Below are 13,608 nucleotides of genomic sequence, written 5' to 3' on the forward strand. Positions count from 1 at the left end.
TACAGGGGGCATAAGTATACACCCCCTATGTTATATTCCCATAGAGGCAGGCACATTTTTATTTTTAAAAGGCCAGTTATTTCATGGATTAGGATACTATGCATCCTGATAAGGTTGGATTTTCCTAAATTTTTTGAATTATTTTATTCCTCTTTTTAACTTTAGCTTGGGTGTGTAAACCGTTCTCAAGCCACTGTATTTTGGTCTGTGTTCCATAATACAAGGCACTCTATCTGTCAAAGACTGACAGGATGACTCACTTGGCTGCATGTGTGCTGCCGGCTCCTCTGTGGCCCACATCCAGAGTACTTCTTTTCTTCCAGTATTTGGTGAAGGAGGAGCTCATGTCACACTGAAACGCCTGGATCGGCCGGATTACAAGGTAATCCACTAGAACAGAGGATCAGAGTAGGTCAACAGGATTTTTCATGTGCATTGTAAACTTCCGGCCTTCCTTTTGCATAGTCAGATAATCGTCAGCCAGTGTGGAATTCATTTGTGCAGAATCTTACCTCTGACTTTCCCGATGGTCTGCCTGGAATTCCGAGCCATAATCGGAAGTGTGGCTACGCCGATGTCCATCCCATTCTCCGAGAAAGAGGAGGACAGGAGGCAAGCTGTCCCCACATATCCTGGATGAGCATCACCCTGGACTACATGCTCACTCATATCCTCCTGTAAACATATGATATAAGAGATTGCTACAATTCCCTTTTTCACGTGTATTTGTTTGTCAAGACATCTAATTTTATTGCTTATCAAGAAATGAGTTCACTGGTTTATCAAGAGGCCGTATTTACATGAGTATTACCTCAAAGAACTCAAAGGTGAGCTCTAGGTTGTCTGGGTACATGGTGTGGATACTGTACTCAGTCCACTGAGAGGGCCCCAGTCCATAGCCACATTCAGGCTGCGAGTGGCGCGACTTATAGCTGTTGGCACTGATCATACTGATCCCCAGGGTGGTGGTCTTCTCCAGAGTGGTGGTCATCCTGTGCCAACACGTAGGACTGAGCTCATCCTCGTCCTCATCTATCTCCTCCTCAAAGCCCTCCAATGTCAGCTTGATTCTGTATAGGTAAGTCAAATCAAACGTCACACAAATGATACCTAAATACTGAAAGTCACATATACAGTTGTGCTCATATGTTTATGAGCTCATGCTAAAGTTGACTAAAAAGAAGAATACAAAAAAAAAAACATCTTTTGGAAATTGATCTTAATGCCTTAATTAAAAACATCCAACCTTCAAGGACACACATTTTCTTTGTATCATAAATAAATGCAATTGTTCTTCCTTAAAATACAGCGGGCATAAGTATACACCCCCCTATGTTAAATTCCCATAGAGGCAGGCACATTTTTATTTTTAAAGGCCAGTTATTTCATGGATCAGGATACTATGCATCCTGATTAAGTTCCCTTGGTCTTTGGAATTAAAATACCAATCTGTCTATATTGTTTATGTTTATAGTGTGTATATATTGTTTGTTTTCTATGCGTAAGCGCATTGTGAGCAATATGATCCAAAGCAAAATTCCTCGTACAGTATGTGTCCTCATACCTGGCAAATATGCTTATTTATGTCTCATCAGAATCAGCTTTGAGAATGACCATGATGAAATTATATCATAACGTACTAAGCTTTTAAACACTTTAAAAGAACACCAGGATTTTAGGAGGGGCCTTTAATTGACAGTATTGCTTGAAGACAGGGAAGGGGAGAGGGGGGTGGGGGCTGACATGCAGCAAGTGGCAGCAGGTTGGAGTTGAACCTGGGCTGCTGCCAAGGACTCAGCCTACATGTGACTCACACTCTTCTGGGTCAACTAGAGGTCAACTAGAGGTCAACTTAGTTCAATTAAATATAATTTAAATCATATTTCTGATTTACGACTCGAAAAGCCTAAAGTGCTGTGCTGTATGTCAAATTAATCCTCAGGGTCCCAGCTTTTAAATGTTGTATACTGCTTCTATGTAGTGTACTGTTAACCTGCTATCCCCCACTAATCATCCCTCCCCCCCCTTATCATTCTAAAAAAAAAAAAAAAGGTGGCAGAATGCTAAGAGGTTAAATTCGGTCTTGGTGTCATCCCTACCTGAAGCGAGACTTCTTGAATTTCTTCTTAGTGATAGATACGGGAGACTTCTGAGAAAAGTGCAAACGAAGCCGGATCTCTGTCTGGCATGTGAGCCATCCAGAGTCGACACAATTCACCCCATCTATAAAAAGAAAGGGGAAGCATGTGACAACAATGTTTATTCCCTCCGTCTCCTGTGAGTGCTGACCAGAGAACTGGGACAATAGCAGGCAGGAGACAACTGTTTGTTCTGGTTACAAACCTCTGATGTACTAAAACAGAGGAAGAGACAACAATGTGGTCTATGGGGATATCAATTTCAAAGAGGGATTAGGCATATTAATAAGCAATTTAGTTTTACAGTATTTCTATCTGATCTGTAAACCTGTTTACGGTATATAAGGAAGAGAACACTTTAGTTATAGCTTTTGAGTTTGTAGTGAGCCGTGGCTTCATAGTTTTTTTTATCCAACTTACTATGAGTTCCAAATTGTCCATCATCAATATTCAGGTGTGGTCCTACAATGAAGGAAAAGTGCATTAGAAACCGGACAGAAGAATCTCTACAGTACAGCGATGGAGGTCAGATCGATACCAAGATGCCACATTCAAGCCTCTGAATTTGATTTTCCTCAACTTCAAGAGTCACTTTAAAAAGTGAAATATTATTATTCCAGATAGATCTTTAACTTAGCTAACTAAGTTTATGAAACCACACAAACAGAACAATGCTGGGTTAAATAAAAAAATTAAAAAACCTCATATTTGTAACAGATTCTTATTATACTGTGAAAAGTGTTCTAGTGTGATTTGCTAGAAGAAAGGTAAAAAAAATAAAGGGTGAGGTAGGTGGCTGGCTGGGGTCGAAAAAGGAAATCAGTGGGCAAACATGATTGTAACTATTCATTGTGAAGGAGCTTTGTTAGCTGTGTTAGGCCAACACAATGGTGATCTGACGAGAGAGGTCTACAATATCAGGTGAGGACATCTACTGCATTGCAGTGTTTCCTCCATGGCTATAGATTATTCCAGCCAGCGTGGCCCCCTGCCAAAGAATACACACACTGGCAGATAAGCACGAAGCTGGAGAGGCTAACCGTAAATTACAGACAGTGGTTCAGGAGGAAACGCTGCAGTCAGGTGCTAATAGGAACTTTGACATGTACAAGTTGCCTAAAACTAGCCAAAGGTCAGACTTGACTATCCCTGAAATAATAACCTTCTTTGTCAGTGCGATTAGTTAGAACTAACCTTACATTAGTGTCAATGGGCAACTGTTACATATGGTGATTGGGCAGGGAATGGGGTGTTTATAGGGTGGTTTGACCATGACACATTTTACCAAACGTGCACCGTTCTTTGTGGTTTTATACCTGTGGGGCTCATTGTGCGGGGTTGTTGATGGGTCTCCCACACATTGACTATCACTTGACAGGGATCCCCTGCACTCTGCAATTTCAATATTTGGAACAATGTTAGGGTTTTCAAATCAGATACATTGAACTACTTTTCAGTCTGGTCGGAGGGCCGTCTTTGGACCAGAGTGTGAGAAAAGATTTAGAGCTGGTATAGTCACCAATCTCCAGCTGGGGCAGTCAGCCACCATGGGTTGAAATCTGAAAAGTTGATTTGTTAGTGAAGAAGGAAGAAAAAAAAAAAAAATTCTTTAGTTACAAGCTGCTTTCTTTATCTGTAATAAAGTCATTAACTGTAGCAACAATATGTTAGTAGCATCACATTTATGATGTCTATAAATTTTGAAAAACATGGTCTATAAGTTTAAAAAGTGTATTGCTGCTAACACGTTTCTACAGGAATGTGTGTAATGAGTAACTTTAGTTTCTTAAATTTCAAGCCGGACTGCATGAATAAATCACGACACAAATCACGCAGATGTTCACTTATTGACTGGCATCAACTGTTGGGCGTACTAACACACCCAGTACTAGAAGATAGATAATACTCAGAGAGAGCTGGATAATATCCTTTTTCAGGTAAATGTTTGACTATGATCGGTCTCTTTCTTTCAAGGGAAACTTTGGTCCCCATTGTGTTTGTGTACGTCAACTGTATACAGCAGAGGTTCAAGTGAGCAGCTAGTGCTTCAAACATACTCTTTCAAAGTCAGTGGATTTTCCCCCCTCCTGCTGATGAGCTGTAACGGGAAAAGTATGGATTGGTATAAAACCTGAAATTAGGGTTAGGCGTATGACGATTACCACAGAGCAATATCAAGATGGACCAAGATACCATTGTTAGGAGTTAAGTCCTATAGGCTGTCCTATAAAGGAACTATGATTTTAACTGATTGAACTGTGATAATGTGCTCAAATTCAACAGTGTTAATTCATCTTCCGGCATCTCACTGCATATATATGTGTATAGGCTGAGTCTGAGTGCTGAGCACTCAGACTGCGGACTGGGGCTGTGCGAGTCATCCAAACTCAAATCATGGGGCCATAAAAACCTACAGCAGCAGCTATATCTATCACAATGAATGAAAGGATGTCTGTCATCTTATCAGTCGTGACGTTCTTTCCCCAGAAAAGAGAGCTTTTATTGACTAGAAAAATAAGTGTGTCTGTAATTGTACCAGTAGCTCTCAACTATGTAACCCAATGACAAGAATTGATTTGAGATTATATGCTATTATGGAAAGACAAGGAGCTAATGGCATCGTTCATCGGCCCAACCCTAGCTGCATGTATCACAAGTCATGCAAAAATTACTTTGAATTAAACAGTATTTATCTTTTGTCAATACTGCTTTCAATCATCTTTGACAGCAATGAGCAAATCAATACGTCTACTAGGACTATCCCACCATTAAGACAGGAGACTCTGCTCACCTTTGGTTCCAGAATGAAGCCTTTAAAATAGCGGTATTTGGACACTCCTTTAGGCACAGTGATTGTTGTAGTCCACATGTTTCTGTCAGGGAGTCAAAATATACATTCATATTTCAGACAGACAGAAAAGCCTGGTTGAGAAAATCAATGTAAAATGTTTTTAATGACTGACCCATTAAGCAATAAGTTTAACCTACCCATCATTGTCATCGGGATGTAAGGTCACAGCTTTTTGATGGCTCCAGCTTCCCAGGGCTTCACAGCTGCCAACGACTGCAATCACCTCACCTAGAAAGGTTCAAATTGTCAGTTTACCCATAGACTGTATAAATAAAGATGGAGGGCTTGAACCCCACAGGAAGTGTAACGGCTGCGTGACGGTTCCACCGTCCTTCAACACCCACCAGGTCCGGATTTGTTGAGTAACGGCTGTGGCCGTGACGGACAGCTGTCACGAGGACCCACGAGATCTCGCAAGATCACGTAGAATAGAACCACAACAACAGTTTATTTCCATCCAGAGGATTAGAGTGCTATATTTTTAAGGTGTAGTGCAGGGAAATATGATCCGCTATGAGCACGATCTATTTTATTTTGAAAATTATCCGGATGTTTATATTGTTTCTGTGCTCGACTTCCTTTCCCGCACTATCTGCTGTGTGCTGAATTGCTGCGGAGCTCTCCAGCATCAAGCAGAAATAGAAGATCTGTATCAGCTCCGGAGGGCTGGGGACCGCCGGAGCTTGGATGCAGCCTTGGAAATACACACATTGACTTTAATGGAAACCAAATTATTCCGACGTCGTTCCAGGGGGGATCCGCATCCTGTGGAAATTGGGAGTGATACCTAACCAAAATTGAAGCAAAAACATCTTGATCGAGCCCTGGTGGCTGGCTGCAGGATAGCTAATAAACCCCGCCCCCTCCATGTTAGCAGATAAGACATTGGCCAAAATAAATCTTTTAAATTAAAGTACACGTCAAAAATAATGTTCACCAAAGACTGTGTTTATTTCATCATAGGTAGTTCTTATCACGCGGATTATGCGTCTGTATCCAGGAGTGTTTGCCTTTACTTTTGTTCAGTGGGGGAATGCTGAGACACGTCGTCCATCTTTACCCACGGTCAATGCTTTTACCTGATGTAACTTCAGCAGAAATTGGAAAAAAAAGATGACTAACTTTTGCAGTTTTGGATACAATATTTAGATGTAAACGTATTTGAAATTCCTTTCCTAAACAAGGAAATGCTTGTTGTTTGTAAAGCATATTTCACATTAAAATTTAGGGAAATTTGAAAAAGGGATTTGAAAAAGAACTGTTGGAAAGGTGAATCAGAGATAACCAGGTTCATCAGTGATGGACTTTGATTGTAGTTATGAACTTAAGAGCAAAGTTAAGCACATAAACAACTCTTCATGCATTAAAGCAATTCCATCTATCATCCCCACCAATATATGTTTTTAAACCATTAAATCATTTGCCAGATTAAATGATTGTGTGATACACGGATTAACAAAACTAAACTGTGTCATAATTTAAACTATGATTTTAATATCTGGGGAGAGAGTGTTAGATCGAATAGATCATCTATGAAAAAGCCAATAACATAGCTATTTTTAAATGTAGGCTAAAGATCATTTTTTTACTTTTTGTTGTTGCATTGCAGCCATACCTGGGGATGTTTCTCCTCTGACAGCCAGAGTCACCTGAGTGGTCTCCATAGTTCACACAGGCACAGAGAAAGAAACAGGCGGCAAAAGCAATCTGAAAAACATCAACAGGTTTGAAATTATTATTATGAGAAAAAAAAAGTTGATCAGAATTTATAACCAGGTTAATCAGTTACGACAGACTGTAGCTTGCTACGAGTAAAGTGCACATAAATAAAGTTTCCTGCCGGTGAAATCATATTTAATCCTTACGATATGTTTTTCCTCATCAGAATCAGCTTTATTAACCAAGTTAGTGTGTGCACAAACAAGGAGTTTGACTCCGTTTTTTTGTGCATTTTGTTGCTCAATATCAAATAAAAACTACACAATATAAATTTCATGTAAATCACATTTGTCAGATAAGGCTGACTTCCTGTTGCCAGTAGGTGGCGCTATGACTAGGCTATAACTCAATGTTGGCATGTAGATGTCTTTATGCCAGGACTCTTATCAAGCATTTAAAGTTTGGGCTAGATTGGGCATTATGTACAGTCACGTTAAAAGCCACTTCCCGTTTGGTGGCGTAACATGGAAATATGAGCCTCGTCCGACGCCAGCTCAGAGGGCTCGCATGTTAGCTTTGACAAGATTGTACTGCACAATTTTGAAATCACTCCATAGATGTATAATAATAACTAGATACCAGATTCCAAAATGACGCCTTTTCAGTTCAATGGCGTTGCTCCATGGATGTATAATAAAAACTGGATACAGCATTTGAGGCGGAGCCCCGTTCAGTCCTACGAGAGTTGGTCAGTGGTGCATTAAGCCATCATGAAGCCAAAAATTTGCCGGATGATTGGCACTGATCACGCCCTGTACAGCTCATACAGCCATAGACAGTTAAAGAAATGGACCAACAGATCATGTTGTTCTGGACGGAGACCAGTGAAGTCTATTAGAAGCTTTTTTCCGGTGATGCTGAATGTTACTGCGCAGCCTCCAACTGAGCTTGACGATGTAGATGTGACGTAAGCAACCTGTCTGAAAGTTGTAAGTCTTCTGGTAGATGTGCAAGAGAAATCTCAGTCCTTCCCAATCAGCAGAAACGGAGAGCATAGGTACTGTATATGTTAGGAGATAACATAGGCACAGGCTAATTACTGCTAACTAACAAGCTAGTTAACGTTAGTAATTAAACCTAAACAGCTAATGGAAGTCCAAACTGTCTGCGTGCTTCTCCTGACAATACGGTGATTTGTCGACTATGCGATGGTAAATTGCGTGGTTATGACTCAACCTATTTTTACAAAAACGTCTGCTACAAGCCATAAAATGATAATGGTTCTGTAACATAATATATTTTATGTAATTGCATGCCTGTTATGCTTAATTTATTGTGCAAAAAAGACAGATTTGTGTTAAGAAAATGTTTTTCTGAACATGAATGACATTCAAAACGGTGATAACTGAAACAGATATACAACACACCATGTGTTTGTATACACATGTACTGCAAACAGACCTAAGTACTACATCTGCCTCTGCACCACCAAAGTGAACATAAAATAACTATAAAATATATAAATGCACATGACACTGTTGTCAAAACCCACGCAATTGACATAGACACACAGACGGCATCTTGGAAGTTTGTGATCAATACTGTATGGTGATGTGACTAAGTGGTGTCCCAATTCAAAGGGGTAAGTTTTCACCCCTAGCCCTTACCACTTGGTTTCAAGGGCTAGGGGTTAGGGGTAAGGGTAAAATGGAGAAATGGGATTTAGCCCAATCATTCTGGTGACGTCACAGGTCTTCAATGCTATGAGCCCAAGCACGGGACCCATAAAATGTCAAATTTATCACAGGTTCTGTGGACCAATTATCAGGCAAAATGATTAAAGAGGTAAATGATATGAAGGCTTCAGAAACAAGGGCGTCTGCTTTGAGTGACTGGGGGGCTGCCATCACAGGAAGCTAGCATAGACTTTATGTTTCAGTCGTTTGACCCCGCTCCATCCACGTTGTCATTTTTTTCTTTAACTGTCTATTGTTTTTGTCAATTTTCGGATTAGCCGACGTCATGCACTACGCCACCGGGAGCCGCCCCCCTAACAAAACATTATTTAACGGATTTATTTCACGTTAACGTAACGTTGGCCGTTTTCAGACAAAAAAACAGACTGTGTAATTTCCCTTTCTCTTTAAAGACAAACGGACTCAGTGACTAGCAACACCGGTACGATACAAGATTTTAAAACAATCATGGCAGCCAATATTCACGTCAGCCTACCTTGTTGATTTCGGCCGTGAACGTTGTGTATCGCCCTGGGCAGACTCGAAGATGGAGGGGCTCACGGGAGCATGCTCCTAGACATTGACCGGCACGCCTAGTTATCCCGCAGAAAGGCGTCGGCCCAAGCGAAGCATAATCTCACCAGCCGGTTCATCGTTAAAACGGCTTGACTTTAACGTTAAAAAAATAGAGCACGAAAATAACGCCTGGCGCAATAACACAAGAAATACAAACGGCCAAAACACCCCAAAGATAATACTATCAAGAGGTTGTAGCTAATGTTAGAGAGCCTCGCGGTAATCAACGACTCTGACTAATGGTTGACCGGGTCGAACGGTTGAGGGTTTTGCAAACAATATCAAGCATTAAAAGTTAGCTAGCCATAATAAAAAAAAACAAGACTTCCGGTGTTTACTTTCAAAGTAAAGCATTTCTTGAGCGACATAGGCTACTAATGTGAACGGAAATAATTAAAGAAACAATTTAGCAAAAAATTTAATTTATATTGTACATAAAATGTATTATTAAATATTTTATATCTAATCATATTTTCTAATATATTATTGTAACCTACACTGCACACAAAAAAAGAGTCCATCACTGTTGGGTACATTTGTGCTACTAAATCAGGTTGCTTGCTTTTAAATGGGAAAAATACCCAAATATCCACTATGAAACTGACAGCGGACATTTGGTAGACTTTTCCAACCTGCATTTGACAGAGCAGGTGAGGCCTCACTTACATAGCACACCAGTTGTAGAACGTCTCCACTGATGTGGATTTAAAACAGGGCCAAAACTACTATTTCTGTAAATGTGGGGCTTTAATTACCCAATGAGATTGGCATTAAATGATTACACAGCCTTACTGGGTTTTAAAGGCAGGTTCTGCTCGTTTATATGTATATATATCTTATCTTATTATTCTTTACCACAATTGCAGGTCTGGCTTGATTTGGAAGACAGAATTCACTGTTCACCATGAATGAAGAAATACATTCACTGTTTAAACAGAGCTAAATAAAATTTTAAAAAGATTTAAAAATTAGGTAGGTTAAATTGTACTGGAAGCATGGCCTCGGTATCTTTAACATTCTCAATGAAGATCCAAGGTGTAGTCTCTAAAACTGTAGTACTTTTATTTTGAATGTATGATTTCCGTATATGATCTTTGACTTCCTGTTGTGGTCCGGCTTCCGCTAGCTACTTGACAGAGCTGGCTCATACCGCCTTGTTCTGGATAACGTGCTAGTTGCAGTGTATGTTGCATAAATGGAAGGGAGTACGCTCGGTCCCAAAAAGTGGTAAACAAACTAGAATGTCGTATGTATTCTGCTGCCAATATGTTAGTGGAACGGATGACGTTAAAAGTGACGCAGTAAAAAAAAAAGTTTCTTTTGAATTTGTTATGCTTTTAGATAACTGCAGTAGACTAACGTTACATCGTTATTCTATGTGAATTTCTAGAATTTTCTTTTACTTAGTACATTTTACACCGAGTCGAAAACAAGATAACTTCAAATGAATAACGAAATAACAAGGCTTGGGTTGTTTTTCGAAGTGGAGGCTGGCTTCACCGCAGTTCCTTGAGATAAGTTTTTGTTTAGGCTAAGAAGAACTTTTGACTGTTGACCGAGAACATCCCCTGACAGGAATGAGCTATGTCCTTACCGTTTTCTACGAAAGCGTCCAGTTGCACAGCTGAAATGTTATAGCCAATAAGAACACTCGACGACAGTATTCAGCTAGATTCTGCCGGGTGACTGTGGGACAGGTCACATTACTGCAGTACTTCTCATGTCAACAGACTTTCAATCAGATTTGTTCCTGCCATCAACGCATATTTGTCTAGCCCAGCTGATGTCTTGTATAAATGTCTTTGTCCTTATGCAACTGTATTGTTGTTTTAGTTGTCTGAATGTGTCTTTCTGTATCGATGTCCTCTACAAATGTCTGTCCCGACGTGCTGTAACCATGTTTCATGTTTCTGCAGAACAGGAACCTGCTGAGTCAGGCCCGTTTAACATTGTAATGTCATTTTACTTTTGAACTTTCCAGTAGAATAAATATGAATGAAATTGAATGAAAAATGAATTCACCTTCACATATAGGCTACTCTAGATTACCACATACATCGGTTTTGGACCTGGGAGGACAACACCTGGGAGTACAAAACCAGACAAAACATTTGACATTTTTGTTCCTTTTTCAGTCTTTTTTTAGTTTTCACTAACACCCACCTTACTAGTTTTATACTACTTTTTGGAATTCATGGTCAATAACCCTCTTTTATATAGAATTATACCTAATATTTGAGTTAAAAAACCAGAAATTATGAATCATTTTGACTAATAGTTAAGATCAGAAGAATGAAAGTGATCAATTGCATTTGCAAAAAGCGTTGTAAGGAATCCAATCCCATTTCTGTGGTATTTTGGTTAAAAAGAAACCCATATTTCAGATATAGACATTTTTTAAAGGGGTCAGATTTGACCCGAGGACAACAGGAAGGTTAAGAAAGTTCAGTTTTTATCCTCAGAAACTGTGGCAAATAATGTAGTGTATATTGTATAAATATAAAATATATATATATATAGTATTTGTTGCACGTTATTATGAATTGTGTGTTGGATTATGTCAGTTTTCTTCACTCATTTAACAGACTATCTAGCCAAGCCCACAATTTATAGGCTCTGAGTTGGGACAAAGTGCCTTGCTCAAGGGAACGTCATCAGTGAGTATATACATATGCAACATAATGGGTTATGGGTTATATGATCAGGTTACTTTCACTGCCTTGTCGACCACTGGCACATTGGACACGTTATCGATACCCCAGAGAGTCTTTAGACAAAGTGATGCTAGGTTTTGATTGACAGATGTTTCAGGTTTCTGTCATGTTTCTTTCTGTTTCTTTGTCACTGTTAAGGTAACCGCCAACCATTTGTCAACGATGCTGCAGAAGACAGATACGTGACTCTGATTCTCAGCCACTTGCACGCAGTCAATGGTTCAGACTTCAAACAAAGGTTTAGGCTGTAGCCCCCTCCAGTGTTCAAGAGGGGAAGAAACACTGCAGTAGAAGTGAATGAAAGTGATTCACTCTTTTCCAGGACTTCAGTTTCCTCAGTGCATTTCATCCCTGGCATGCCAGAGGCCTTTTATAATAATCTTGCCTATGTGGAAACAAAGTAGTGTCAAGTCTTTTGATGAATCAGGGATTACTGAGTCCCTCTTGTTTTGGAAAAGGCAGACACTGCAAAGTACTAATGAGCTACAATGGGAAGGATTAGAGTTTATATTTTGGGATGAGCTGTTCCTTAAAGTAGGCTGGCTTCACTTCTTGTCTGGCTTTGTTAATGAACACCAATGGGACCCTGCTGTGATGAGGCAGAGTAATCCATCTGGCCTTGGCAAATGCTGAAAATCTTGGCCCTGGATGTTTCAAGCGTGAAAGGTTTTGGAGATCTAACTTGTTGCAAGAGTGCTTGTATGGACTGTACCAGTGGACCAATGCTGAGATGTGGCTGTAGATGGTAAGAAAGGAAAGGGATAGAGAGAGAGAGAGAGACAGACACATTTTGGTACTTCTGTTGTCCTCAGGTCAAATTTGACCCCTTTTAAAAATGTCTATATCAGAAATATGGCATTTTTAACCATAGGATGGATTCCATGCAACACTTTTTGCAAATACAATTAATCACTTTCATTGAATTTCGAGTGAAAATTAAAATGGTTTCAAATCAGCATCCGGACCAAACTCATCCACTCAACATACTTTCCTCCGATCTTAAATATTAGTCAAAATAATTCATAATTTCTGCTTTATTGACTCAAATATTAGGTACAATTCTATACAAATGAGGGTTATTGACCATAGATTCCAAAAAGTAGTGTAAAACTAGTGGTTGTAAGGTGGTGGTAGTGAAATTAAAAAAAAATAATGCGTTGAAAATGTTGAATAAAAAGGGTAAAAAAAGAAATAAGTGTTAAGCTTTTTGACCCGAGAGGACAACACAAGGGTTAAGGAAACAGAGAAATTATGAGAGAATGCAGCATTATGAATATTCTATGTCTCAGCTCCCAGCAGTGCTCTCATTACAGAGTCACAACCTGTTATCTCTGGATGTCTCTGTCATTGTAGGTAAATTATAAAGGCTGCCACAAAATAACCAGAATTACAGTCAATGTTACATCAACAATAATTTATAATTGTACTAAATTATTGTCAGTGCTACTGAAATGTAGCCAATACAACATATCAAAAATTAGCTTTTTGTTTTTCTATGTTGCACGTTGATTTGATTCTATAACTGAGATTAACTTTAGCTCACAGCCAGAACACTGATCACATAGTTGAAGTCATGTGCAGCATCTCTTTAAGTAGGCCTGCTGTAGGTGAAGACACATCACTCTTCTTTTATTGGGACGTTAGAAGGAAATATGCATTCAATAAATCCATAGCATCATCCATACATCTAGCATTGACCATGAAGTTATTAGTTATTGTAGTAGTTTTCGTTTAAATAGATAGATTTAGAATCCCAGTATTGACATAAGAAAACCAAAGAAACAATGAGAAAACAGTAAGACTAACTATGTTAAGTACATAAAATGCTGAAATAAATTAAAACATGAACTTCAAGAAATTAAAAGTCCACACATCAAGTATAGTAAATTCTAACAGCCTATTTAAAAATTGGGCTGGAAATATGGCCAAAATCT

At 39.3% G+C, this 13,608-nt stretch overlaps 1 protein-coding gene across 6 annotated transcripts in view; it reads right to left on the reverse strand.

Annotated features, from left to right (window-relative positions):
• gpcpd1 (glycerophosphocholine phosphodiesterase 1) overlaps nucleotides 1-9,231 on the reverse strand; it is a 17,918-nt gene extending 8,687 nt beyond the window's left edge. For 2 of the 6 annotated variants that reach the window (XR_004336069.1, XM_032542307.1), the window contains exons 1-12: nucleotides 8,881-9,229; nucleotides 6,605-6,696; nucleotides 5,127-5,217; nucleotides 4,930-5,011; nucleotides 4,196-4,236; nucleotides 3,658-3,697; nucleotides 3,455-3,530; nucleotides 2,559-2,600; nucleotides 2,100-2,223; nucleotides 812-1,070; nucleotides 513-675; nucleotides 261-390 (exon numbers count right to left, since the gene is read on the reverse strand). Coding sequence is in view for 5 of the 6 variants with exons in the window: in XM_032542307.1 (XP_032398198.1) it covers nucleotides 261-390; nucleotides 513-675; nucleotides 812-1,070; nucleotides 2,100-2,223; nucleotides 2,559-2,600; nucleotides 3,455-3,530; nucleotides 3,658-3,697; nucleotides 4,196-4,236; nucleotides 4,930-5,011; nucleotides 5,127-5,217; nucleotides 6,605-6,653 (1,097 nt within the window). In the remaining variant the exon portion in view is untranslated. Of the gene's footprint in view, nucleotides 1-260; nucleotides 391-512; nucleotides 676-811; nucleotides 1,071-2,099; nucleotides 2,224-2,558; nucleotides 2,601-3,454; nucleotides 3,531-3,657; nucleotides 3,698-4,195; nucleotides 4,237-4,929; nucleotides 5,012-5,126; nucleotides 5,224-6,604; nucleotides 6,697-8,880 lie in introns of those variants that run through there. The other 4 variants (XM_032542309.1, XM_032542310.1, XM_032542308.1 and 1 more) reach the window with 3 other exon arrangements.
• Nucleotides 9,232-13,608: the final 4,377 nt, after the last annotated feature.

Source organism: Etheostoma spectabile, chromosome 18, assembly GCF_008692095.1.
Source record: "Etheostoma spectabile isolate EspeVRDwgs_2016 chromosome 18, UIUC_Espe_1.0, whole genome shotgun sequence".
NCBI lineage: Eukaryota > Metazoa > Chordata > Actinopteri > Perciformes > Percidae > Etheostoma > Etheostoma spectabile.